At 42.9% G+C, this 24,391-nt stretch overlaps 1 protein-coding gene across 1 annotated transcript in view; it reads right to left on the bottom strand.

The window, feature by feature from the left end:
• MAN1A1 (mannosidase alpha class 1A member 1) overlaps window positions 1-7,591 on the bottom strand; it is a 139,007-nt gene extending 131,416 nt beyond the window's left edge. The window contains exon 1 of the mRNA XM_058020925.1: window positions 7,001-7,591. Coding sequence (XP_057876908.1) covers window positions 7,001-7,591 — 591 coding nt within the window. The remainder of the gene's footprint in view (window positions 1-7,000) is intronic.
• Between the last annotated feature and the right edge of the window lie 16,800 nt (window positions 7,592-24,391).

Here is a 24,391-nt window from a genome sequence, read left to right as displayed (position 1 = left end):
GGAAACACTTATCAAGATAGTATCTTTAAGATGCAAACCACAGAAATTTCCTCTTATGCTGGCTCCCTGAGCTAGAAAACACCCCAACCTAACCAAAGAGGAAGCTAACACACAGCAATCCTTAGAGCAGTGTGCTTCAGACAACCTTAAGAAAAGGTCTGTCCATCCAACAGTCACACAGGTCCTTCTGCAAGGACAATGATTATTTTCCACATGAAGAGCTGTCTTCTGCCTCTCCATGGCTTCCTTTTCATAAATCCTGTGCTTTCATTAACATTCAAAGAAGGTATCAAAGCCTGGCTGTCTACCACTCTTATTTGCTCCCTGAATGAGATAAGACCTTTTTTTGGTCTTAACAGTAGATTTTAATAAACAGGTGGAATTTTTTCTGCTTCCGTTTGTCTGCAGCATAGAACTACAGCCTCAGGCAATTGTACTTACTAACATTATGGTTTAGTCTATTTCTTTATATTAATTGGCTGCCATAGGCTACTACACTAGCATCAAGCACAAAATCATCACTACGAGAATGTAACTTCTGCTGAAGTACAGGAGATATTCCATTTTAAGCTTTATCCCACATGTTTACATCACCTTATTTAGTTCTCATGAAGAGTCCTATGTGTCTGGAATTTACATTTTGCCTTTACAGAAAGACAAATAATTAATCATGCCCTTGTTTTGTTTGTTGGCTTATGTTTTTGTGAAAACCAGATGTTTTTCACCCAACATTTAAAGTCTTTTCATTTTCCCCACAATTCTGAGGATCTGGTTATAAAGGACATTCAGTTACTTTTGATAAGTTTACCTGTTGAGAATACAGACCAAGCCTGAAGATGGGAAAATTAAATATCATTCTTAGCACACAGAAAACAGGTGCAAGGCTATAAAAACAAGAACCAGCAATTGGGAACACATCCTATTCCAATCAGATATGTACACAGTCATACAGTGAAACACCCCTCCAACTCATGATCCCAGTTCAAATCCAAGATCATTGGACTGAAGGGAGGCTATGAGGTTCTCACTGAAAATCCCCAAACAAAACAAAACAAACCCAAACAAGGCAGCAGCTGAAACAATGTCCTTCCCTAAAAAGAACGCAGAGTGTCTTATCAGGAAGAACATTAATTCGGCAAATATATACCCTATTTCATATTTTGGGGACATGAAGATACCTCATTCATATTATCCTCCACTTTCCTTCCAAATGCAGTGGGCTCAGTGAGGGTCCACTGCATCCACTGTGCTCAGAACTCCACTAAACCCTTTCAGCTCCCTATCCCCCAGGGCACAAACCCAACTAAAGCAAGAGTAGCTCCACATCTGGTTGGCAAGATGATCTGGCTCTCCATAGGTTCTGCCAAGTGAGTCACTGAATCATACTCAGTAACACAGCTGAAGCTTCTCTGCATCCTGTAGTGCCATTAACCCTAAGCAAGCACTTTAACCTATTGGTTTGTGACATTTTGGATATCATAGGGCAACCCTGGCCACCTCCAGCTTACCATTATCATCTGTGATTCCCATCTTTGGGCACTTTATTCACCTCCACAGTGACTTTTATAAAACCATAAAAAAAAAAAAAAAAAACAAACCACACAACACAAACAGTATTTATCAGGAAGGAAAGCACTATCAAATACTCGAAAAGAAACAGCAAATACAAAAATACTGAAGATTAAAAGTAAATAAACAAAGCTTTGGGTGTGAAAAAAACCAAGATTAATAATAAACTTCAACAAACTTAATAACAACTATACCATGTCAGCATTAAGGTCACAAGATACTTCAGGAAAACTTCTTTCGAAATGCATTGATTGCATCATCAGCATGTTGGCAGGAATCACCACACTGCTTACTCATTACATGTCAACTCTTTTCCTTTCACTGAATCATGTTCTTAAAGAAATGTACCATCAGGGAATGTGGCTTTTTCTGTTTGAAATTCAAACCACCCAGTACTTAAACTGCTTTATTTTAACTGTTTCCTCTCCTATGAAGGTCTTCACAAGTAAAAGCGCTCTGAATTTTAGTCTACAGTAGCTGGGGCCTCAGTAATTCCTGTTTCTGTATTTCTTGTCTCCTTTTCTGTTATGAGAAGAGGGGTTGGGAGGTAAACCTTCTGAAGAGAAATGCTTCATTCTGCTAAAGACGATTACAGTAGATGGAACCTTTACTCTGCAAAAGTCTCATTGCAGAGATTCAGTTTTAATGGAGAACTTAGGCAAGAAGAACAGATACCAGGTGCTAAGACACAGCTACTCAAAGAGATTTCATACCTTTTTTCCACCTGTTCCCTCACCACAGCCAAAACTAGCACCAAGTCAACCCTTTCATTAAAACCTCTGACTCACCAACCTGACAAAGTTTAGCAGAAATCCATCCAATTTCTTTTTTTCTTTTTCTCTGACAGTTTTTAGCTGACTTACTGAGCTGAAGCAGCTTATGGAGGGATGCGGTGAAAGTCACAGAAAGTAGACAGTGGGAGAATGCAATCAAAAGTGGCACAAAGGGACTTCTCCTCCTCTTCCAATAGCAAGAAGTATCAGTGAGCTCACCTTGTCATGTAAACACCCTCATAAGGAAATAAAACTCCATCCAGCTGGCACTGGACCTTCCTGAGCAGCAGCACCAGGATACCAGGCAGTAGGAAAGCAGCTGGTGGAAGCATGCAGGAAGACACAAGGGGCCAACTGCCCTTCCACAACAGTGAGTGACCACCCATTATTTCGCCATCACTGCTTGTTAATGAAGACATCTGATTATGCCCAAGTATTTCATTTCAAGCACATATTAGATCTCTGATTAGTGCTTTATTTCCATGCTCACAAGCTTTCTTTCCTCAAGATATTGCTGAACATCCCTGTAACATTATGGAGATTTTCATCTAAACTGCATAAAAGCCACCATAGGACTTTAAAAGCTTCAGAATTCACACTGCCAATGCCACCTCAATTCATTTCTTAATGGAAGGACAGGGAGGGAAGCTGCAGAGTCTGTTTTGCTGACTTGCAGCCACTGCCCTGTTGAGCTCAAAGGACTGGTGCTCAAATTCCTCTCTGCAGGACTTGTACTACATGACTGCAACAGCTGAGAGCTGTGCTTGTACTTGGAGCACTGCATGACCACGCTCTTTGGACATTGATTCCAGTTTACCAGGGAGGCTTTTATCCTGAAAACATGTCCAAACACCCTGATCAATAACATGAACAGTTTCCAAGGTAGTTACCTTGTACAAGAAACAGCACAGCTGCATTAGTATGGTGCTCCACCATAGAGCTTGCTGTTCAGCAGGATTAATTAGTCTGGGCAAAGCACCACACTAATGTGATTATATAGCTTCTAGTACCTGAGCTAGCTCACTCATCCTTTCTATTCTTTTGCTTTAAAATAAAAAGAGCTTAGGTTTTGCTGTTTCCTTTACACCTAAATAATTCCAGCACCATTTTTTTTTCTTGGAAGAGAGAGGACTGAGACTTGGAGAAGACTCAAAATAAGATTTTTCTAATTAAAAGAATGCATCTCCTGCCTTCATAGCCTATTTCCACTATTATCATCCTCATCTAATAATTTCTTTTGCTTGTATCAACTACCTATGCCCCTGCAAGTCTTGCCTTGACACCAGGAATAATGATGTCCAGCCATAACCAACAGCGACAAAAGCAGAGACTGGAAGACATTGCACTTGAGTGGAACGGAATCATCACTGCCTTCCACTCCTTTTTTCCAGGAAGGGAACAGATACCACAGGAGGCACTTGCCACAGACATACCAGGGGCCCAGACCTTGCTCCAAGTCATGGGAGCACTGGAGGAACTGACTGAAGAATGCAAGTTCCGGCAAATGCAAGTGTGCTGCTAATGCCAAAGTGTGCTCCATGGCTCAAGCCTCCATGAGGCATCCTGCATGAGGACAACACCCAGGACAGGCAGTCAAAAACTCAGCAGCCACAAGCAACTGAGAGCAGTAGAACAGGAAGTGGTGGGGAAAGCCTCACTGCTGGCAGTGCTGCTCTTTGCTCCGAGTTTGCCTGTAATGCGTCAACAGAAGAGAAGCAGAGCACGAGCACAGCGCCCATCAGTACCGCTGGCTTCTGGTTCACACCCCTCCCTGCACACAGCCAGGCCCCAGAGGTGTAACACAGTGGGGCAGACCTTTCCACACACAGAGCTTGAGAGCAACCACATAGTTCTGACAGAGTGAGAAAGAAGTGAGGGTTCCCTCATAGCAACAGGATCTCTACTTCTTCATGTTTCCACAAGTATTTTACTCATTCAATAAGCATCTACCATTTCTTTTTCTTTTTGGTAATATTATGTTGGTTTAAATACGAAGAGAGGTTCAAGAACGTTTTTATTTCCTTCTTGGTTTAAGTTTCACCCTGTTCATTTTTTTTTTCTAATATAACAGAGCAAGCTGTAGAAAAAGTGGTTAAAATTTCTAGAAGAAAACTTGGCTAAGAAATGCCATAAAGTCACAGCATTTCATTGCTTTGTGATTCTAAGTGATATTGTACTGGCTGGACTTCTAAACACACACGTCAACTTAAAATTTAAAACAGTAAATGGACAAAGCATCTCTAAGGTATCTCCCCTCTCAGCTTTATGTCAGCACGTTGGCGGGACAGAGCCCTTCCAGAACAGAAACACAGGGAAGAACAACCTTATTTTTTGGCATTCTTTTCCTTTAAAGTAACTTGCTTCCTTCTGTAAAAAGTATCACCAAGACTAGTTTCAAATGTTGAGTTCTAGATATATGACACAAGTCATACAATTTGCAATGCGAATTCCAGGCTCAAAAGAGTATGAAAGCAGGAAGGTTTTTTATGTTTGCATCTCCAGCATGTAACCACTGGGCACAAAGAGAAAAACTTTTAAGGGATAATTCTGATTTCTGTGCATTTACAGTAAAGTACAAAAGTTCATACTTTAAAAAGATAAATTTTTAAACTATTTAAAGTTTTAAAACTAAGCTAAAAAGCCTTCAGATTAGAAATCCATCTTGACACTAAGGTAACAATATAAAAAAAGGGGACTAAAGCTTGCAAAAAGACAAAGAGAACAGCAACAAAAAAGCCAACACATGAAACAATGTGAAGCAAGTCAGCACAGAATAGAAACACTGTTTTATTGTCAATGGAAAAAAGACAAAAATCAAACCAGGCAAAGTACTGCAAAAATGCTAAAGCAAGTAAGGAATCAAGATGTTAAGATCACATAGTGATTTAGGAGGAAAAGAAACTTAGTATTGAGGACTTAAACTGAGGTATGAATGAAAGCAAAGACCTGGAAACAAAGTGCAGTTTCTGTGTCATCTCCTATGCTTAAACAGCCAAAACTCTGGTTTGGGGAGGCTACTGTGAAACTGATGCTCTGTGTGGAAGTGGAGGAGGAAAGGAAAGGGAGGAAGAAATTGAAGAGATATTGGCCATATGTTTGTAAGTACACAAACACATGCATATCCACATGTAACAAAAGGTAACTCAGACCTGCCGGCACACAGTGGGACCAGCAGGACAGCAGCATGCTTAAGTGTTATCTTCCTCCTCCTGTTTAGTTACTTGTTGCAGTCTTCTGTACCACAGAATCAGGTACATCAGGTCTGGAGCCTCATTACTTCCAAATACTTCTCCATGGCAATGTCACAGAGATGGAAAAAGAGTTTGCTGGTATTTCTAACTTTCCATATGCCTCAGGGAGGCTGCATGACTAAACCAGAAGACAACATACTCTTGGCACACTTCAAGATGTGGTCTGTACCGTGTACTCCTAAGAGTTTCTCCCTTCAAAATACCTTTGCATTGGTACATGCTGCTTATGACTTAAAACTATGCTACACAGTTTGGTGAAACAGTTAGTGACACAAGGACTCCAGAGCACAGAACACAACTTGATATTTGTGAGAGCTTATTACATGATGCTCTGTGTGATATCACAGCTCACTTTTCAGAGCACTCTGTACAAACACACAATAAAAATAAATAATTTTAACTAAGGCTAACCAGGTTTCACAAATACTGAAATACTCGGTAGTAAGGCTTACTACAGAGACTATCTCACTTCCATCACCACAGTACATGAAATATATACTACTAATTAATTCATAAACCCTAATCTCTGCAGGCAGCTGAAATTGTCAGTTCGATAAATAAACCAGCCAGCACTGATGGGAAGTTGAACTGTATTACTAAGGAAATTCTTCTTCTGCTAGAGGACCCTGTCAAACTCTGCCCACGACAGCATTACCTAGACAGAGTTTTTCTAGGGAAGGATTTAAACCGGTACCTGAACCAACCGAGCAGCAGGACCAAAAAAAGGTGGTTGAAAGAATTCGTCAAAGCACACACAGCTCTGCCTCTTTACCGCTGCAACCTAAATTGACTGTATTTGCCAAATGCCCTCAACTCTTCAGACAGCCGATACCGCTGAATAGCGAAACGCACGAACCCGAGGCGGACCGCGACCCCTCTGGAGCGCTGCACCGCACCTGCGCCCCGCCGGACAGCCCGGGCAGCTCCTGAGCCGTGCCCCGCTGCCTCCGCACCCGCGGAGGATCGTCCCGCACCGCCCGAGCCGGCACGTCCCGTGGGCAGCGCAGGCGGACCCGCGCCGCTCTTTCTCCCCGGCGCCGCCGTCCCCAGCCTGCCAGCCCTCGCGGGGCTTTGCTTTCTGCTCGGGTCTCGGTGCAACAGCTGGGGGAACCCGGCAGCCTCGGGAGGGAGGGAGGGAGGCGCAGCCGGCACGGAGCCGGCAGCGCGGGGCCGCAAGCGGGAACGCACCGCGGGATGCGAGGATGCAACCGCGGGCGACGCCGCCGACCTGCGCTGCGGCTACCGAGGGACAGCCAGCCGGAAAGACCCTCTTCCCGCAAGGAGGAGGCGGCAGGAGCGGTCAGGGGTCCCCCAGCACCGCCGCCAGAGCCGGCAGAGACCTGTTGCCCCGCGCGGGAGTGCCGAGGCGCATCCCCCGGAGCGGGACCGACAGCCACCACTACCCACCTCTTTGATTTTCTCCCTCCTCTGCCGGACGTCGGGGTCGGCGGGCTCCTGCCCCACGGCGCCGACGGGCTGGCGGAAAAGGCGCTGGGGCAGCCCGGGGGCACCCGCCTCCTTCCTGCCGCGGGCGTCCTGCAGAAGTTTCTCCTTGTCCTGGCGGATGTCTCTGCGGATCTCCTCGGGCAGCTTCTGCAGCGTCTCCTTGGCCTCCCGCAGAGCCCGCTCGTGGTCCGCGCGGATCCGCTCCAGGCTGCCCGGCCCGCCCGCGGCCGCCGCCGCCGCCGGGCCGCCTCCGGGCTGCGGAGGGGCGCGGGGCTGCCCGCCGGGCGGCGGCGGCGGCGGCTGCAGGGCGGCCGAGTGGAAGAAGACGCCGCTGAGAAGCTTGGAGGAGTCGGGCAGGAAAAAGATGGCCCCGAAGCAGAGGGTGATGAAGGCGCTGAACACCAGCAGCAGCACGAACTTCTCCGTCAGCCGGAACGCGCCGGGGCCCGCCGCCTTCCTGCCCCCGCCGCCCGCGCCGCTGCCCGCGGGGCCGCCCAGCGTCCCCGGCCCCGCCGCGCTACCGAAGAGCGGCAGCAAGCTGGCGGCGGGCATGACCCCCGCGCCGCCTCAGCGCCGCGCTGCGCGCCCCGCCGCCGCCGCGCAGGGACCGCACCGCACCGGACGGCTCGGCTCCGCCGCCCCCTCCCCGCCTCGGCCGCACAAAGTTTCCCCGGGCGGACGCGGCAACTTTTCCCTTCCCCGCGGCCGCGCTCCCTCTGCGCTCCCGCCGGCAGCGCTCGGCAGCGTCTGCGGGGCGGGCGCTGTCAGCTCCAGCCCATGCTGCCGCCGGGCCGCCGCCGCGGGTGCCGCTCCCCGCTCCGCCCGCGCGGAACTGCCGGGCAGCCGGGGGCGGGGCGGGCCGGGGCGGGGCCGCCGCCGGCCCAATGGCGGGGGGGGCGGGGCGCGGGCGCTGCCGGACCGCGGGTCCGGGGCTCAGCCGCGGGATGGGCTCAGCCGCGGGATGCGCTGCCCCGGGCGCCGCCGGAGCCCCGCGGCCGGAGGGGAGCGGCAGCGGCGGGCGCGCCCGCTTCGGCCCCGTGGGCGGCGTTGGCCCGGGGAGGGCGGGGCGCGGCACCGGCGGATGCCGGCGGCGCGCCCTCGCGCACCCACGTGCACGCCGGTGCGCGCACACGCGCGCGTGTACGCCCGCAGGGGCGCGCGGCGGGGGCCTGCGCGCTCACGGGCGCGCGTGCACAGGCGCGCACGCACTCGCCGGGGGCGCGCGCCGGGCCGGGGGCGGTGCGAGGGGAGCGGGGGCACGGCGGGACCGGGAACAACTCCTGAGCCGCCGGGATAGGGCCAGCCCTTGTCTGATCTTTGTATGAAAAACAAGGGTTAATTTCATTTATTGGGGGTTTTTTCTGTAGGTAAAAGTGCACCTTGTCCAAGGGAGCAGGGTATATGTCTGTGCAGTGTGAGAATCCGACTGTTCATCTACGCTCGTACAAATGAAAAGACCATCGTGTGTTGGCACAAGGAAATACCGTGTTTGATAGTGGATCAAATTGCTGCATCCAGCTCCCCAAGCATTAAGCGAAAGGGAAGGTTTCAAAAAAAAAAAAAAAATAAAAGAAAGATATCGATTTATTATTTTTGCCCGTGTTACAGAGCAATAATCAGCAGGCATGTAAGAAGAATAAAATGTTGTGTCACTTTAACAGAAAAAGGGAACCCAGCCAACATCCAGGAGTTTATCTCCAACTCTTTTGAAACATACTCAGAGTCTACCTAGAATTTCACAGCAGTCCAGCACTGTAATCTCGAACATTTCCCCCAAAAGGTTAACCACACAGTCAGAAAGAAAACAGTGAAATATGTGGTCCCACAGGTTAGGATGCTGAGGTTGGTTTGTTTGCGTATTTGCATGGCTTTATTTTACAAGGGATAAAAAAAGAAAAACCAAAACGACAGTAGAGGGAAGTCTGTGCTTTAAGCAAGGGCAGGGAGAAGGCATTGTGTAAGCCTTAAAGACATGATTTTGAAAATGGGCTTGGCATGGATCTAATTCTGCTCCCAGTGGAATTAAGGGGAGTTTTACCATTGACTTAATTGGAATAAAGCAAGGCTGCTGCCCAGTGCTTTTCCAAATCCCTTTCTTTAGAAGTTAGAATATGTAACAGATTAATTAAAAACAGGTTCAGAGAAGACAGTTATATAGAGTTATATAGAATTGATAGAGTCCTGCAAAATTCCCCTAAGTATATAAGCAAATGCTTCTGTGAAATTTCAGGATTAGACATGAAACTGAAGGATCAGGGGCCCAACTTCATATTCAGTGAGATCAGTAATTCAATTTCGTTTTTATTCTGGTTTTCTTTTAAATCCTATTTTTTCCTGAGTTGCATTTTCCCACATTTAGATGTGAAACTATTGCTCAAATGAAACAATGAGCACTCTGACTTTGACACACATTTCCCAGAAATGTTTAACGTAGCCTAATAGCTGTGCCAAGACAAAATTGTTTAAGGTTGAAGAAATCAGACTGCTTGGAAAAGGAGATAAGAATCCATGGTGATTTTAGTTTTGTTTTTGCTTCTTTTTTTTTTTTTTTTTTTTTTTTTTTTTTTTTTAAGCAACATTTAAGGTAGCAAATATGGGGTTTAGCTGTTGAAAGACAGCTGACTAATGAAAAAGCTTCCTAAATGGTGAAATACCACTCTCAGCATCAGCAAGCATACTCTGCTTCAGTCACTGTGTATGTGGGTGTGCAATATTTCTCACAGATTCCCCTCAAAACTCATCACTACTTATATGATAATATTTGGAGGCTGAAGTTATTGCTGGAAGAAATGCCCTCCTTCAGTATTCTGGAGTCATTCCTTAGGTTGCCATATTTCTATAGCACTTTATGAACGGATGCAGGAGCAGAAAATACTATCACATGGGGTTCTGCTCCTGTGTCTCCTGAAATGAGAGACACATCAGCCTTTTGCCTTCTTTTGGTGTTCATCCTAAATGCCAGGGGCCAAGTGTGGATTCATGCAAGGGGTTTCACTGCCACACCCATCACTCTCTTTGAGACATCCTGAGCATAAGGGAAGCAGCAATGAGGATTTTCTATGCAAAGATGGAAACTGTGAAATTCTCAAGCTTTTGTGATGATCATTCCTCCTTCTCTGAGCAGGATGCAAAATTTTGTATGCAGTGTTCCTGTTGTTAGCACTTAATGTTACAGTTACCAGTAAGGTCATGTGGGAACTATTCAGTGGGACTGCTGAAGCATGGAAAGTTACAGGCATACAGAGCTGTTCGCTACTTGAGGGCAATAGGGACTGAAAGACAAAAAAACTGCTTCAACACAACCCTGATACACAGGTTCCTCGGGCTTTTTGTCACTAATTTACTTCAGGCACAAAGTATTCCAAGGACCATGAAAATACAAGGAGTAGCTCAGAGAAAAACACCTTTGATTCCAAATGGCAAAATGAAGGCTGTACAATGCTCCTTTTCAACTGGCTGTGTCCAACAGGCTGTTCAGCTATAAAGTTAAATCATGTTCATAGGCACTTAAATAGGGTCAAAAAATCCAAATAAAATGCAAACAAGAGAAGCTTGGTGTTTGCATTAGAGACAACAGTGGAAAACCCACCAGGACTCTGCACCAGGACTTGCATTGGGAAAGCCTCTTTGAATACAACTCTGTCAGCACATCCACCTAGGGGATATTGAACTGCCTGTTACTTTGGGCTGGGTATTTTTTTGGTAGTCAAGCTGTATTACTTCCTGGATGACATCAGCTAAAATGGGAAAAAAACAAGTCTCTGGGCAGTTGTTTTGCTATGCTGGGTCCTACCCAGTTTGGTTATGCCAACAAAACACTGGACTGTATCCCTCCCATGGAGGGAAATACTGCTTCTGTGGATTCAGCTGCAGAACCAGGAATAATTTTCCAGCAATCATGCACAGGTCATCTATAGATGCACAGCATCTATAGAAAGGTAGTACTGATACATGAGAGGTGGTGAGAGGGACATTTGCATAATAAGGAACAAGACTATTTTCTGTAATAAATGTTCTGAATGGGGAAATTTGTTACATATTGACTGAAAGACTTGGAAAAGACCCAAATACTTATCATAATATTTTTTTTGTTTTTTTCTTTTTATTTTTTTAATCTACTTATACCTAATTTGTTATGGTTCCAGCCTTAGATCTTGTCTAATGATAGTAGTGGTAAGGAATTAGCCAGCTTGGTCTGAAAGATACATGCCACAGATAAGAAGAGATTTAACAGTTGTCCCACTTTTGGGCCCATTCAGCTGAGGCAGAGATACTTACTGATACATCTTCTTGGATAGTGAGTTTGTAACAATGCAACTCCCTTACAAGGGGCTCCCAGTGTTACCTTCTAGTTAAGACTACTGTAAAAACACATTGACAGCTTCCTTTTGAAATGCAATACTTTAACACAGCTTTCAGAGATACTTTTAATATGTTTGCCTTTGGGAGTGTGACTCATAAACCCAATTTAGACATCCAGCTCTTCATAGATTAAGTAACGTGGCACAGACTTAGGGTTCCCAAGGCACACAAGCTGGATTCATAACACCCAGTGTACTCTTTGGAAGGAGGCTTTGACCATTTGAGGACCAGATGTGTATTAAATGCTCTCTATCTCTGATTTTGGCAGCTGGCTGCAATTCTGAATTCAGTCTGTGAGGAAAATGTGATTCACAGACACAAAAACTTTGTTCAATCTTCAGTGTTTTGAGAATACAGGACTGCCTGATGATTTTCTTTAAGAGCTCAGAAGAGAGAAGTGTTGACCACTTCTGAGAAGAGAGAAGTGTTGACCAGGAGTTGGAGATCTGTGTTTGACATGTTTTGTAGTCTTGGGGGATTTGAATTATCCTCCTTTTCAGTGGAACATGTACATCCCCCACCACCATTCATTTTGAAGTAGTGCTACGACTCAGAGACAAGTGCAGGACTTTGAAGGCAAAGAGGAGAAAAGTTTTCCACTGAGCATTCCTTAACAACCCTGGAGGAAGAATGCTCCACTCCCAGAGGAGGCTACAGCCCAAGAGCTAGGGCACTAGAGTCTGAGAGATGGAAGACACCAGATTGTCTCCTTCCCAGTAAGATTGCTGTTGAAGATTGGTCTCCTATTTGAGGATGAAAAACAGAAGAAAGAATATTAAATTTTCTCACATCCTTTCTCAAACATTTCCTCTAGCCTAATACATGAGATGATTGGGGCTAACCAACTAAACTTTATAAATACTGTATAAATAAATGTATCAGGAACATGAAGCTGTAGGCTCACAAACCTTCATAAACACTTTTTCAACTCTCTCCTGGTGTGGCTGTCAATTATACAAGAGGTCTCTTTTCTACCAGTATAATTGGAAATATCTTCCATCCCTACCTGAGGGAGAGGATTATTCATTTCTCCAAAAGAAATCTCTGTAGTGCAAACAGCTTTCAGTGTTTGTTGGGAGGCTTTGCTGGAAGCACTCAGGTAAGCATCCAGCTAAGGGCAGAAAAGCTTTGCCCTTTCTCTCCTCCCCAAGATTTCAGAAGACAGAAAATGAACTGCAAGAAATCCTGTCTGAAGAAAATATTTGACTCTTCTATTAAAACATCAAAGATTAAAATAATTGTCTCCAACATTGCAAGAAACATAAGAATCTAGAATTTGAACTGGGACTGCTTCCAATATTTTATTCAGCAGTAGCATAAAGTATATCATACTTAGCCTCAGATGGCATCTTTGAGAGTATCTCACTTTGGTTCTGGTTTTTTATCCTTTTATAATTGTTTTAGTGAGAGACTTTTGCACTCCCTCAAAGCAAGCAGACATGGTTTGGTTTTCAATGTGTAAGGAAGAGGAATATAGAGGTAAACATAAAAGTAATGGAAAGAAAAAGAACTACAAACTTTATTCCTCTTTTCAGAAATTTATCGATGTTCACATCCTTGAAGAAGATTTTAGCCATGGAACTAAGAAATGGAAGCTAGCTCTTATGGTATTTTAGCATTTAAGATTCAGAATCTTGTGTAATTATTTGCAGAGCAATTAAGGATGAATTTGTTTGGAGACATCCCATGAAATTCCATCTGGACCTTAATCTTTAAGAGATTAAATGCCACGACAGGTTTCTTCTCCTTCAGAAGTGAAGATACTGCTGAAATGAAGAGACTAGAGTGAGACTGCTGTTCTTTTCCTTTCTGCCTCCTATTTCATACAGGAAAAGTAAAAGGCCCTTAGATTGGGGAAATATATTTAAGGGACAAATCTTAGTGGATTGTGAGTGACTGAAAGTAGTTTTCTGTGGAGGGATAGAATGTAAGAAAATAAAGATAGTGCAGAAGGTAGTCTTACCCCTGAGGAGTTGCAGCTGTGCTAATCACCAAAGATGAGGAGCAGGTAGCCACAGCTGTGTCCAATAAGAAGATGAGTGCTACAAAAGAGTGGGTTAGCTGGCTGAGGAGAGATATAGTTTGTTGGCTGTACTGTGAGGAAGAAGGAGTCAGTGCTGTGAGGAGATGCCCATAAGGAATCACTGAGAAGGTATGGAACTTTTTCAATAAGATGACAACAGTTTTCTGCTGTGGTTTTCCTTGGATTTAATTATCTCCAATAGCACTAACATGTCTTGTGCCAGAACCTTGACTGTAACATGGTTCACCAGCAGCTTTTTTTCGCTGCAAGGAACCCCAGCAGCTCTTTTTTTGCTATCATTGAGTTTGTATATCACATTTATAGGTATGGGTTTGGTAGATTCTGACAAGAGTAAATCAAGATAAGAAGGCAAAATTTTTTAAGAGGATCCTTGGAAAACAGCTTTCCTGTCCTTTGCAAGGTAGTTTCATCTTCCTGAACCAGTGGGCAGATGTGTTAGCTGAAAACAAGATATGGCCTCTGGAGCTGGTGTTTGTAGCCATTTAACAGCTGTTTTGCAGCCAGTTGATTGGAATAACTGTATGTCTTGGCTGAAAAACAGATCTGGCTCTGTTAGTGTGTAGCCTCAAGGAAAAGTGGTTAGAGCAGAGATTTCTAACCTGATAAACCTTCTAAGGAGTAAAAAAATGCTAGAATAGATGACTAAAAGTATCAACTAGGAATATTAAAAACAAAGGACACTGTGAATCACTCATTTTTTTGTACTAGCTGTGCCTAATTTGTACAAAATTTTAATTCCCTATTCAATGGCTCCCAGACTATTTCATAAAAAACAATGTTCTTGAGTGTTTTTAACCCTGAACATGTGTGATGACACATGGATTATGTAAATTGCCCTCATGTAATAGTTTAAGTAGTGTCCTTGTGCCTCTCCTCCCAGTGTATTTCCCTAACCAGATGAGTTAATTCTGCTCAGAAACACATTTTAATAGAAGTCCAGACGTAGTTTACTGACTGTGCCCTGTTTGACTGCAGCATTACTATGAATATACTTAATTTTTGTGTATATTTTAAAGGTTCTTTCTCTTTCTGTAAATCAGTTGTGAATTTGGGGTTATAAGCAATATTTAGATTTTTTTTTTGGTTAATCTTTCCTATTGAAAATATTTCACTGCTTACCGGGTTCATCATCTGGAATACAGTGGTGCAGTTTTCCCCAGTGCTTGAAATTAAGACACATTTTTGTTTCACAGACTTTTGCTTAAAGATGTGGCCGGTTCCATGAGCCCTTGGTGGATTCTCTTTCTCCAAGCCACAGAAGCCTTTTGCTGACAAAGGGTTAATATTTTTTTTCTTTCCTGTCTGTGCCATGTGTGCTCTGACTCACCTTGACACACTGATATTGCGTCAGAAGTGTCCAGCTACCACCTGATGGGCTGTATGAATTTGGTCTTTGCAAAATCCCTGCCCAAGCAGTGGCTGTCAGCTGCAAACTGGCAGATGTGCGCATGTGACTGCTCAGATCTTACACAGTTGTGAATTATTTGTCTTGCCCAAATGAAATCCAGGAGTTTCAGCCTGGCTTCAGATCTGATCCCTTATTCTGCTGAAATGCCTTTGTTTGATTTACCGCTTGGGCTAAATGATGCAGGAAAAAAACAAATCGGTGCTAATCTGACCTTTGCTCTTGCTGTTTGTCTAGACCAATATCTTACTGAAAACCTTGATAAGAAAAATAGTTTTGCCATTTTTCGTCTGTGTGATGGTGTAAACCTTAGTTTCCTCAGCTGTAAAGTAAAAGCTAATCTATATTTCATTGAGACCTAATGTATGGAGATTACTTTGATATCCTTAGGTGAAATATTGTTTTGGGGTGCAAGTCTAGCTTTCTTTTCCTTAGAAATTAAATTCTTCTTCATTTTCAATGCTCAGTTACTTATCCAAGGATTTGTAGTGTATCACGGACAATGTATCCTAGGCCAGTTCTGGTTTATTGGACTCTTTTGGCTGTGTTCCTGAAATACAGGTCTCCTTTCTCCTCCCCATATGTCCAGTTGTCCCTGAGCCTTCTGCTTTATTGACAGCTGTAGAACTCCAATGTCATCTGATGCTCTGGTTCATTGCTGCAACCCTGAGCTTGCAGTGTGCAATGCTTTGCTGAATACAGGGCATCTTTGAGTGCATTATGTGCCTCAAAAGCACTGGGCAGTGTGAGATCCCAAACACAAGAATGACAAGACTGAAGTAGCTTTCCGACTGGCAGATTTCAATTTAAGATGAGACTCGGAAAAATATTAAGGATGAAAAGGGAAGATAATTATTGAGTCAGAAGCAAATGTTTTTTAAGGAAATTAATCTCTCTTAAAAAAGATGCAGAAGACTGAATAATGTATCGTTGACTTTCAGACTTTCATATGTGGCATGAAGTTCTCCATGCATGTCTTGAGAAAAGGATAAATGTTTGTACATGAGTCAAATCTACAAAGAGGAGGACAAGTGGTACAAGATCCTCTAGGATTTTTGTAGTTTCATGTCTCTGCATGTTTCTCTAATTCTCTTTTATACAAGCTATTCCTTTAATGTCCCTGCAAGCAGGGTGGGACTCTGCCTTTGGCACAGTTGCAAATGTGGAAAGTAACAGTCTAACAGTCAATGAATAACAATATATTTAGATACTATATCTACCATAAGGGGCAATATCTGCTATTTTCTCAAGTTAACTAGTGATTTGGCTACATTTGAAAAAATATACATGGTCTGTTCCTTATTGGCTACATTTGAAAAGTATGTTCCTTATTTTTGACTCGTCATTGACACTAGTTATTTTGCTCAAATGAAAATGATTTGGCTCTTCTTTCCCCTTATATATTCAAATCAACAGACAAGAAAGCAAAATTAGTTAATTGTTAACGTATGTACATGAACACAGGACAAATTCCAAATGGAACAGCATGAGGCATCTGGGTAAGGTTGTCATGCTCTTAGAATCACATATTTAATACAGGTTTACCTTGTTCCACCTTTTCCCCCCATGTGTTAGCATAGAGGCAGTTAATTTTCATAGGTGTACACCTTATTGTTGACCTATATTAGGAAGACGTTGATCTGCAAATTGCTCTGAAAAACAGATCTTTAAAATTAGAATTTTTTTTCTTTACCAGTGAGGTGTGTTTCCTGATGGACAACAAGGTTTACCACATTGCATTTAAGCATCTGTGAGCAATTTATTCTTTTCTCTAGTTGCAATGGAAGAAAGAATAAATGCATTCAAGCTAGCAGCAGGGTAAAATCATATTTCTCTAATGGTTTGGGCTGGCATGACCTATCCTTTGCCTCTGTGAGAGCTGGAACAGACTGCTTTTGAAAAAACAGACAGAGTGGTCTTTAAAATCTTTATCAGAAGTGGTTTGGTGTCATGATGTCTTTTACTATAATCTCACCATACCTCTTCAAAGAAAGATTTTCTGTCTTTTGTTGCCTCACATTTCTTCCTCTGTTTTGGTTCATAGTGACATTTGATAGTGCGGAACTCAAGTGCACAGAAAAATTAATAGTTAAGTGTTTTGCTCAGAATGACCAGCACTATGCTGTTTTGTTCTGTCTTTGAAATGGAAGGTTGCAGTGGGGAAGGCCAGTGCTGACTTGGCCTCCCACCAGTCCTGTCGTATTAAGAGTCCAACTGGGGCTGTAGAGGGGCCTCCACAAGGCACTTCATGACCACACCTTTACCAACAAGGTCTTCTTGCACCTCTGGCTGTTCATCCATCCCTGGTGTGTTTGTGCCACACGTAGCCATCCTCTGGTCTCACAGTCAGGCAATAGCTTCATGTAAGTCCTTTGCCCATCAGCATCTCACCACAAAAGTGGGAGATTAGGAACGTGGGCTGGTGCGACACTCAGGCTACAGGCTTACCTACAGTGTGCCCCTGTATCCAGTTGTCCTGAAGGACAATGGACACTATCCTGTCCTTTTGTAACCTGCACAGAAGAAAACATCTGCCCCCAGCCTGGAGATGGCTCTATTGGCATATTCTGCAAGGGTCATTTGTTCAGTCATTTTCTTCCATGAGGCCTGTAGAAAGTAGAGGCCTGACAGACCATAATTCAAGACTGACAACACAAATATGGTGATTTGTCCATGGAATATGGACCATGTGGTAAACAGACTGCTGGAAAAGTGACAGCAGAGACAAGTTCTTAAGGATGTGTTTGTGTGGAAGAAAATGAGGGAATGAACACAAAGCAGACTTTTGGGAACGAAAATCTATCCCTGCGGCACCATGTCAGGAAACCAGATGCTGTCACAAGACATCACTAATTGTCAGCTAGAGTGACAACCCATAGTTGGACATGATGTCTTTTTAGCTGTTGTTTGCACTAGCCAGAGGCAAGAAGGAGACCTTAAGCCAGCTATCCCTCATGTCCTCTACACACCAGCATTTCTTAGCCCTACTAACCTGTGATCCTCCAGGTCTGACCATGATGGTGCACAGCAGCCAGGAAAAATGCAGAAATGGTGTAAGCCTTTCAATGTTACAGGTTTGGTGTTAGAGCCAATTTTATGACTGTTACTCCTGTTAGACACTATCTAATTCCATCCTATTTTAGTCAATTGTATTCCTTACCAGGATGTAGAAACAATCAGTGTCCTCTGAACCCTTGACTAACAAATTCAACACAGGACCAGAGTTGTTCCCTGCAGCTGAATCTGTTTATAAGCATTGTTGGAGGTTAAGCCACCAGGGCAGCAGCGTTTCTACCATGCTGGTCTGCGGCTTATGAGTGGTTAATGCAGTGATTCAAATACTGAGGTGAATGCCTCAACACATAAGTAAAGCAGACACACTACTAAGAACAAGGAAATGTGAATGGGTTGCTTTAGGTAAATGCATTAACATAAAGTGAGCTACTCTACTGTCCTTCCCAAAACAGGATGGGTGGTTATGGAAAGCAGATCCATAAATAGAAGTTGCTGAGTTGTGTCCTGTGTCAGGCCTGTCTAGTGCTCCTTATCATTTGCTCCTTCAATTTTTAGCTGTGGAGATTTAATATGAGGTGCTTGTCATTGAAATAGAGAAATAGAGCAAAGAGAGTCTAAGCATTGGGAATCTGGGAAGCAAACAGCTTTAAAATTAAAAAATACCAGCCAGATGCTTTCACAATAGTAATAAAATCATACACTGTGTTGGGGTGACCCTGTCTGGGTGCTAGGTATCCACCACAGCTGCTCTGTTACAGTTCTCTTTTGCTGAAGAGGGGAGAAAGAATATGATGAAAGGCTTCTGAGTTGAGATAAGAACAGGGGGAGATCACTCAGCAGTCATCATCACAGGCTAAAGAGACTCAGCTTGGGGAAATAATTGAAATTATTATCAGTCAGATCAGAGGAGCATAACGAGAAATAAAACCAAATCTTAAAAACACCTTCCTCCCACCCCTCCTTTCTTCTCAGGCCCAACTTTTCCTGAATTCTCTGCCTACTCCCCTACAGTTGTGCAGGAGGATGGAGAAGGCAGGCCGCAGTCAATTCATCACACGTTCCTCACACCCCTTTCTCCTCAGTGGGAGAACTCCTCACACACTTGAGCTGGTCCAGTGTGGTGTCCCTCTTGTGGGAGACAATTCCATGAATTTCTCCAGTGCGAGTCCTTCCCACAGGCTGCGGTTCCTCACAAGCTGCTCCAGCATGTGTCCCTTCCATGGAGTGCAATCCTTCAGGTGCAGACTTCTCTGGCCTAGGTTCCCCCTGGAGTCACAAGTCCTGCAGAAGCCTTGTCCAGCACAGATGCTCCTCTCCACAGGCCCATAGCTCCTGCCAAGACTCTCCTGGAGCCAGGGCTTCCATGGGAGTGCAGCCTCCTTGGGGCATTCACCTCTTCCATGGTGGGTCCTGCAAGGGCTGTGGTGGATCTCTGCTCCCCCATGGACCTCCCTGGCCTGCAGGGGCACAGCTCCTCACCAGGGGCTGCAGGGGAATCTCTGCTCCCGCTGAGCCTGCAGAACCTGCTTCTTCACTGAGTTTGGTGTCTGCAGGGCTCTGCACATGCTCACACTTCTCTCCAGCTGCAGTTGTGCCAGGTGGATGGAGCTTTGAACATCCTGGTCTACTGCAAGGTGTCCCTGCCCATGGCAGATGGGCTGGAACCAGGTGGTCTTTCAAGTTCCCTTCCAACACAAGCCATTAATTCTGTGATTCTATGACTGAAAACTCCACTGTGTGCCTTGAAAAGCATGGAACTTCAATGAACTAATGAATGGGTGAGCAAAAATGTTTGCTGCTTTTTTGGTTTGTTTTGTTTTTTTTTTCTTCTGGGGTGCAGAACTCAGATGTTTGTAAACATAAATCAAGTCCTGCAATCGATTTTGCTCAGGTTGATTATAGTAATCAAAAGGGATTTTAAGGTCAACCTCTAGTGCTCTGTGGACTGTTAAAATGTGTTTCACTTTCACTTAGTCTCAAGTACTGAGTCGGGGTAGCTCTGCTTGGGCCTTGACAAAGATGAATTTTCAGAATGTAGTGCAATGTAGGACTGAAATAATATTGATAAGTGAAGAAACAAATCAAGAAGAGAGAATTTTATGCTTGACTGTCTTCTGAGTCTTCTTTAGCCAAGTCCTGGGATCCCACTAAATTTCCAGCTTCTTCCTTGTGCCCAGGTATATGGGTAGTCAGGAGCACTGCTCCTCTCTCTCATACATTAATTGTTTTCCTTATTAGACTAAAATGCATTAAAAAGTTACTGAGAAACTTCAGTGAGTGTTGAATGCAGTCACATCTAGATATCAGAAATTATTTTACAGTATTCCATAATCAAAAATAGCTACAAGCTATTTTTATATCAAATATTAACAATCAGTATTGAACTCGTAATTCCATGATTGGTCTTGGTGTCTTAGAAAAAATTGTCTCCTAAGGTGATATTATACTTTTTAATATGGACATTAGAATCAGCTGATGCTTCTTTTCTTCTGCTGTATTTTTTCATTCTTCTTGCCCATGAATTAGGAGGTTAAGACACTAAATAGTCCAGTTAACATGTATGTTAATATATAGTTATATATATTATGTTAACATTATATATATAATGTTAACATCTATGTTAATGTTAACATATATAATATGTTAACATAATTTGTTGTTAATAAATATGATATAAAACACCTACAAAGCAACATAAGTTGAAGTCAGCTTTTCTCTTTCCTTTTCTGGCTCCTTGCAAAGATAGACAAAGTAAGGGGAAAGGGTGAACTCTGGAGGAAAACTACCCTTACCTCTGGTGTCATTTCCATGGGCTTCTGTGTAGTCAGTGGAAAAAGACAAGCCCTTTTCAGATTTAATAAAGTGTAGCTGCTTTGAGCTTTTGTTCTGAATCTTTTCTGGAAGACATGATCTCTCTCCATCTGCAGCAGAGAAAATTCCTGGAGCTTATAGAGTAATCATTGAATCATTGCCCAGGAGCAGCAGACAAGCACCAGCAGTTTCTTCCAGAGGTGTAAGAAAGCTCTGGAGATTTTATTTTTTGAATTGGATGGGGAAGCAGGCAAGTGATTTAGCTGGTATACAATATCAAGAGAAAGACCACTCTTGCCTGACAGCAGTGTGTGCTTGTCTGTGTCCTTGCTCATAAAGCATGAACTATTAGTGAAAACAGGCTTTTCTCTCCTACAGTCCTCTCACAAGCACTGAGTAAAACATTAGGACATGTATGCAGTTTCCAGTCACTGCATTAATGAAAAGAAACTGAATTACACTCTGAAAGGTTCCTGTCACAGTGTTGGTTCAAAAGCAGTGGTGACATGGTCTGAGCTGCTGTTCGTTATCAGTTTTCTTGATTGTAGTGCTGATAAGTGATCTTTTTCTACCCCCAATGATTTACATCCTTCCCTTAGTGTAGTGGAGATGCATCCTATAGTCCTGACCATCCTTTGCCTTTCAGCTTCGCAAGGAATTTTTAACCCTGTGAACAGGTAATGGAGTACCCACAGCCTGGTCTGGCAGTGCCCATGCACTCTGGAATGTTCATGCTGGGCACTGATAGTCTGTGCTGTCCAATGGCTCAGGCAGACAGAATTTTGAGTGTGGGGAAGCTCCTTCCTTATGGATGCATCACAGAGAAGAACAGAGATAGTTTAATATGCTTCAAGAGAAAAACTTCCCATCTCATTCAAATACAATAAGGTATTAGTTTTTTCCATTAGGGCTGGGTAAAAAATAGTAATCTGTTGTGGCTAGCACTAACACAAATGTCTTCTTTTGAATCAGTGGATTTGCAACTGAAGGACTCCCTCTGTCCTTGGGCTTCCTTTACCTTTAGATGTGCTCTTTTTTCCTTGTTCAGGAAGCTGTCATTAAACAGCAATAATCTTTTATTATTGAATTTAGCTGAATTTTAACAGGTGGCCAAGAGATCAAAGTTTCAGGCTCTGTTATTTAATAAGAGAGTCATTTGAATCCCTGATGGTTTTATTATTTAGTACTTGGACTTAGATATTTTCTTTCATTTCACAAAGGTGATTTTCACATGCCTTTTGTGATTTACAAGCTACCTTTTATTGCAGAGCAAATTTAGTCTGCTTATTCATCACTTTGCCATGATAAACATTAGTCTTCTGAGGCAGGAATTTATCGGTGTAAGCTCTATTTCTCTAGCTTTCCTTTGGGCAAGTGCTATGTGCTGGTCTTTCACAGGTTATGAAATGTAGAATAGATATTAGTAAAATATGTATTTGCCTATGCGTGATTACATCTTTACATGAAACAAAGCATAATTTTCAGATGGGCGTATCCTTTTTGTAACACATGAGATACTCAAACTGCAGGAAGCTGCTAAGTGCAAGAGTATTTGACAGAGTTATGGTGGAAACAAGTGAACAAATAAAGATATATGGGCTGAAAATTGCATTTAAAAGTAAATAACACACCTATAGCATAATATGTAATCTCAGGAATCTGAGTGCCAGTGGGGTAAGAAAATACTATTTGGAGGTTAAAAGTAGAATACTAGAACTATTCAATTTCTTCTTCTGCTATTCAACAGTGACTGGAAGAAATAAACAAGTAAACTTCTGAGGACTGAATTGGAAACTCATGTAAACATTTCATTTGAGAAGTTTATCACAGTTGTGTAGGGGGATAGAATATAAGAAAATAAAGATAGTGTAGAAAGTAATCTTACCCCTAAGGAGTTGTGGCTGGGCCAATTATCAAAGATTAGGAACAGGACTGACTTTAACAGGCCACAGCTGTAACCAATAAGAAGAGTGCTATAAAAGAAGAAAGGTTGGTGAAGAAGAAAGAGTCAGTGCTCTGAGGAGCTGCCCATGAGAAACACCAAGATGGTATGAAACTTTTGCGATAAGGAGACAACAGTATGGAACCCCTGTGATGAGATGACAACACAGTTGTGCTCTTTAACAAAATCTTTTTAATATTGTATTGTTTATGTTTTTATATTATAATGAGTGCACTGCTTGTGAAGCAATGTATTTGAAAGCATGCTTTAAAAACAAGTATTTTAAAACTCAGAAAGTTTTAGGAGTAAAAGTCAGGCCTTGTGTGAAAACTCTAGGTACCATATTTATAAAAAGTAACTTAATTTCATCTTGGCAGATTCTAACCAGACAACAACTTTGCAGAGTTGATTCTACTGCTGAGCTGATGAACCAGGAATGAAACCTAAAGGCAATTTCAGTGTCAGGTTTAAAATTTGTAATTAACAGGTCAGCCTAGTTTTCCTATTGCATTATAAATTAGTGGGAAGAAAATAAACTTTTTTTAGAAAAACTTTTGATGGGTATTTGACACTCCAGCATTTCAGTCTTGCATTTGTTTTAATTTACCATGTGTTACGTTACTGTTCTGAATGAACAGGAAGGTTTTTGTTAACCAAATATTCTGATAAGACTTAGGTCATAGCTTTTAGTTGAGGCATTTAAGTTGTTTCTTTTACAGTTTACACATCTGTAATTACAGGGACCAGATTTTTCACTGTCAAGCTTAATGTAACCTAAACAACTTCACAGTCCCAGAGAAGTTAAAAAAAAGATTTACCAACTAAATTGTTGTTTATTTTCCCTTGTTATCATAAATACCTGTGAAACTTGTGGAAAGGGCAAGCCCATGTATCAGGAGCTCTTTCCAGCTCATGGATTCAGGTATGACCTGTGGGGATATATTTGTGTACACACTTCACCCCTCATTTGTGTTTTGAATTCCAAGGAAATGTCAGCTCTAACATCCATGCATTATTAGGAGAGCAGGTCTGTGGAGCACAGGGCAAACAGCTGTGCTCTGCTATACAGATAGATCCAGGATGGATTGTGGAAGGACAAAATTTACATATCCAGATACAGATCTGGGAGAAAATTAACTGACACAAAGTAAAGGATTTGAGCACCTTTTATAGCAGAGGGGCTTGTATGGCCCAAGTGAAGAGGATTTGGGATTGAAATTTACAGGAAGGGATAAGGTCTAAATTTTGGGGATTTTTTGTGCAACTGTACTGTATTCCTGTGTTTCTGTTTTCTAGGAAGGAGTCATGGAAGTGTCTTTGATGCAACGCCAGGCAAGAAGCTGCATGGCTACCAGAGTTATTATCTCTGTCTTTAACTACATATGTATCGTTATATAGAAATATATAGTTGGAATACAACCTTGCAGTAAAGAGAAGTCCTGTCTGAGCTAAGTAATATTTTTTAATATATTTTCAGACTCTTGAGAGTTGTTCAACTGTTCTGTGGCAGTGTAATTAAAAGCAGAGCATTGTTTAGGGCAAATGAGACTGTCCTCATGAATAACTTATACTCTACAAGAGCTGACTTGGTGTCAGCATATAAAGAACAGCCAGAAAATAAAGCCATGGATACCTCATTTGCACAGCTTAAAACCAGTGGGCATTCTTTTATTTTTTGCATGAGCTCCTTAACCAGGAAAAATGTTTGTCTGTATGGTTATAAATGAGATACTTCCAAGAAGCAGAGTCCAATGGAAAGAAGACACCAAAATT

The sequence above is a fragment of the Melospiza georgiana genome, chromosome 3 (genome assembly GCF_028018845.1).
Source record: "Melospiza georgiana isolate bMelGeo1 chromosome 3, bMelGeo1.pri, whole genome shotgun sequence".
NCBI lineage: Eukaryota > Metazoa > Chordata > Aves > Passeriformes > Passerellidae > Melospiza > Melospiza georgiana.
The sequence above is the reverse complement of the archived record's forward strand: the minus strand, read 5'-3'. Positions and strand labels throughout refer to the sequence as shown.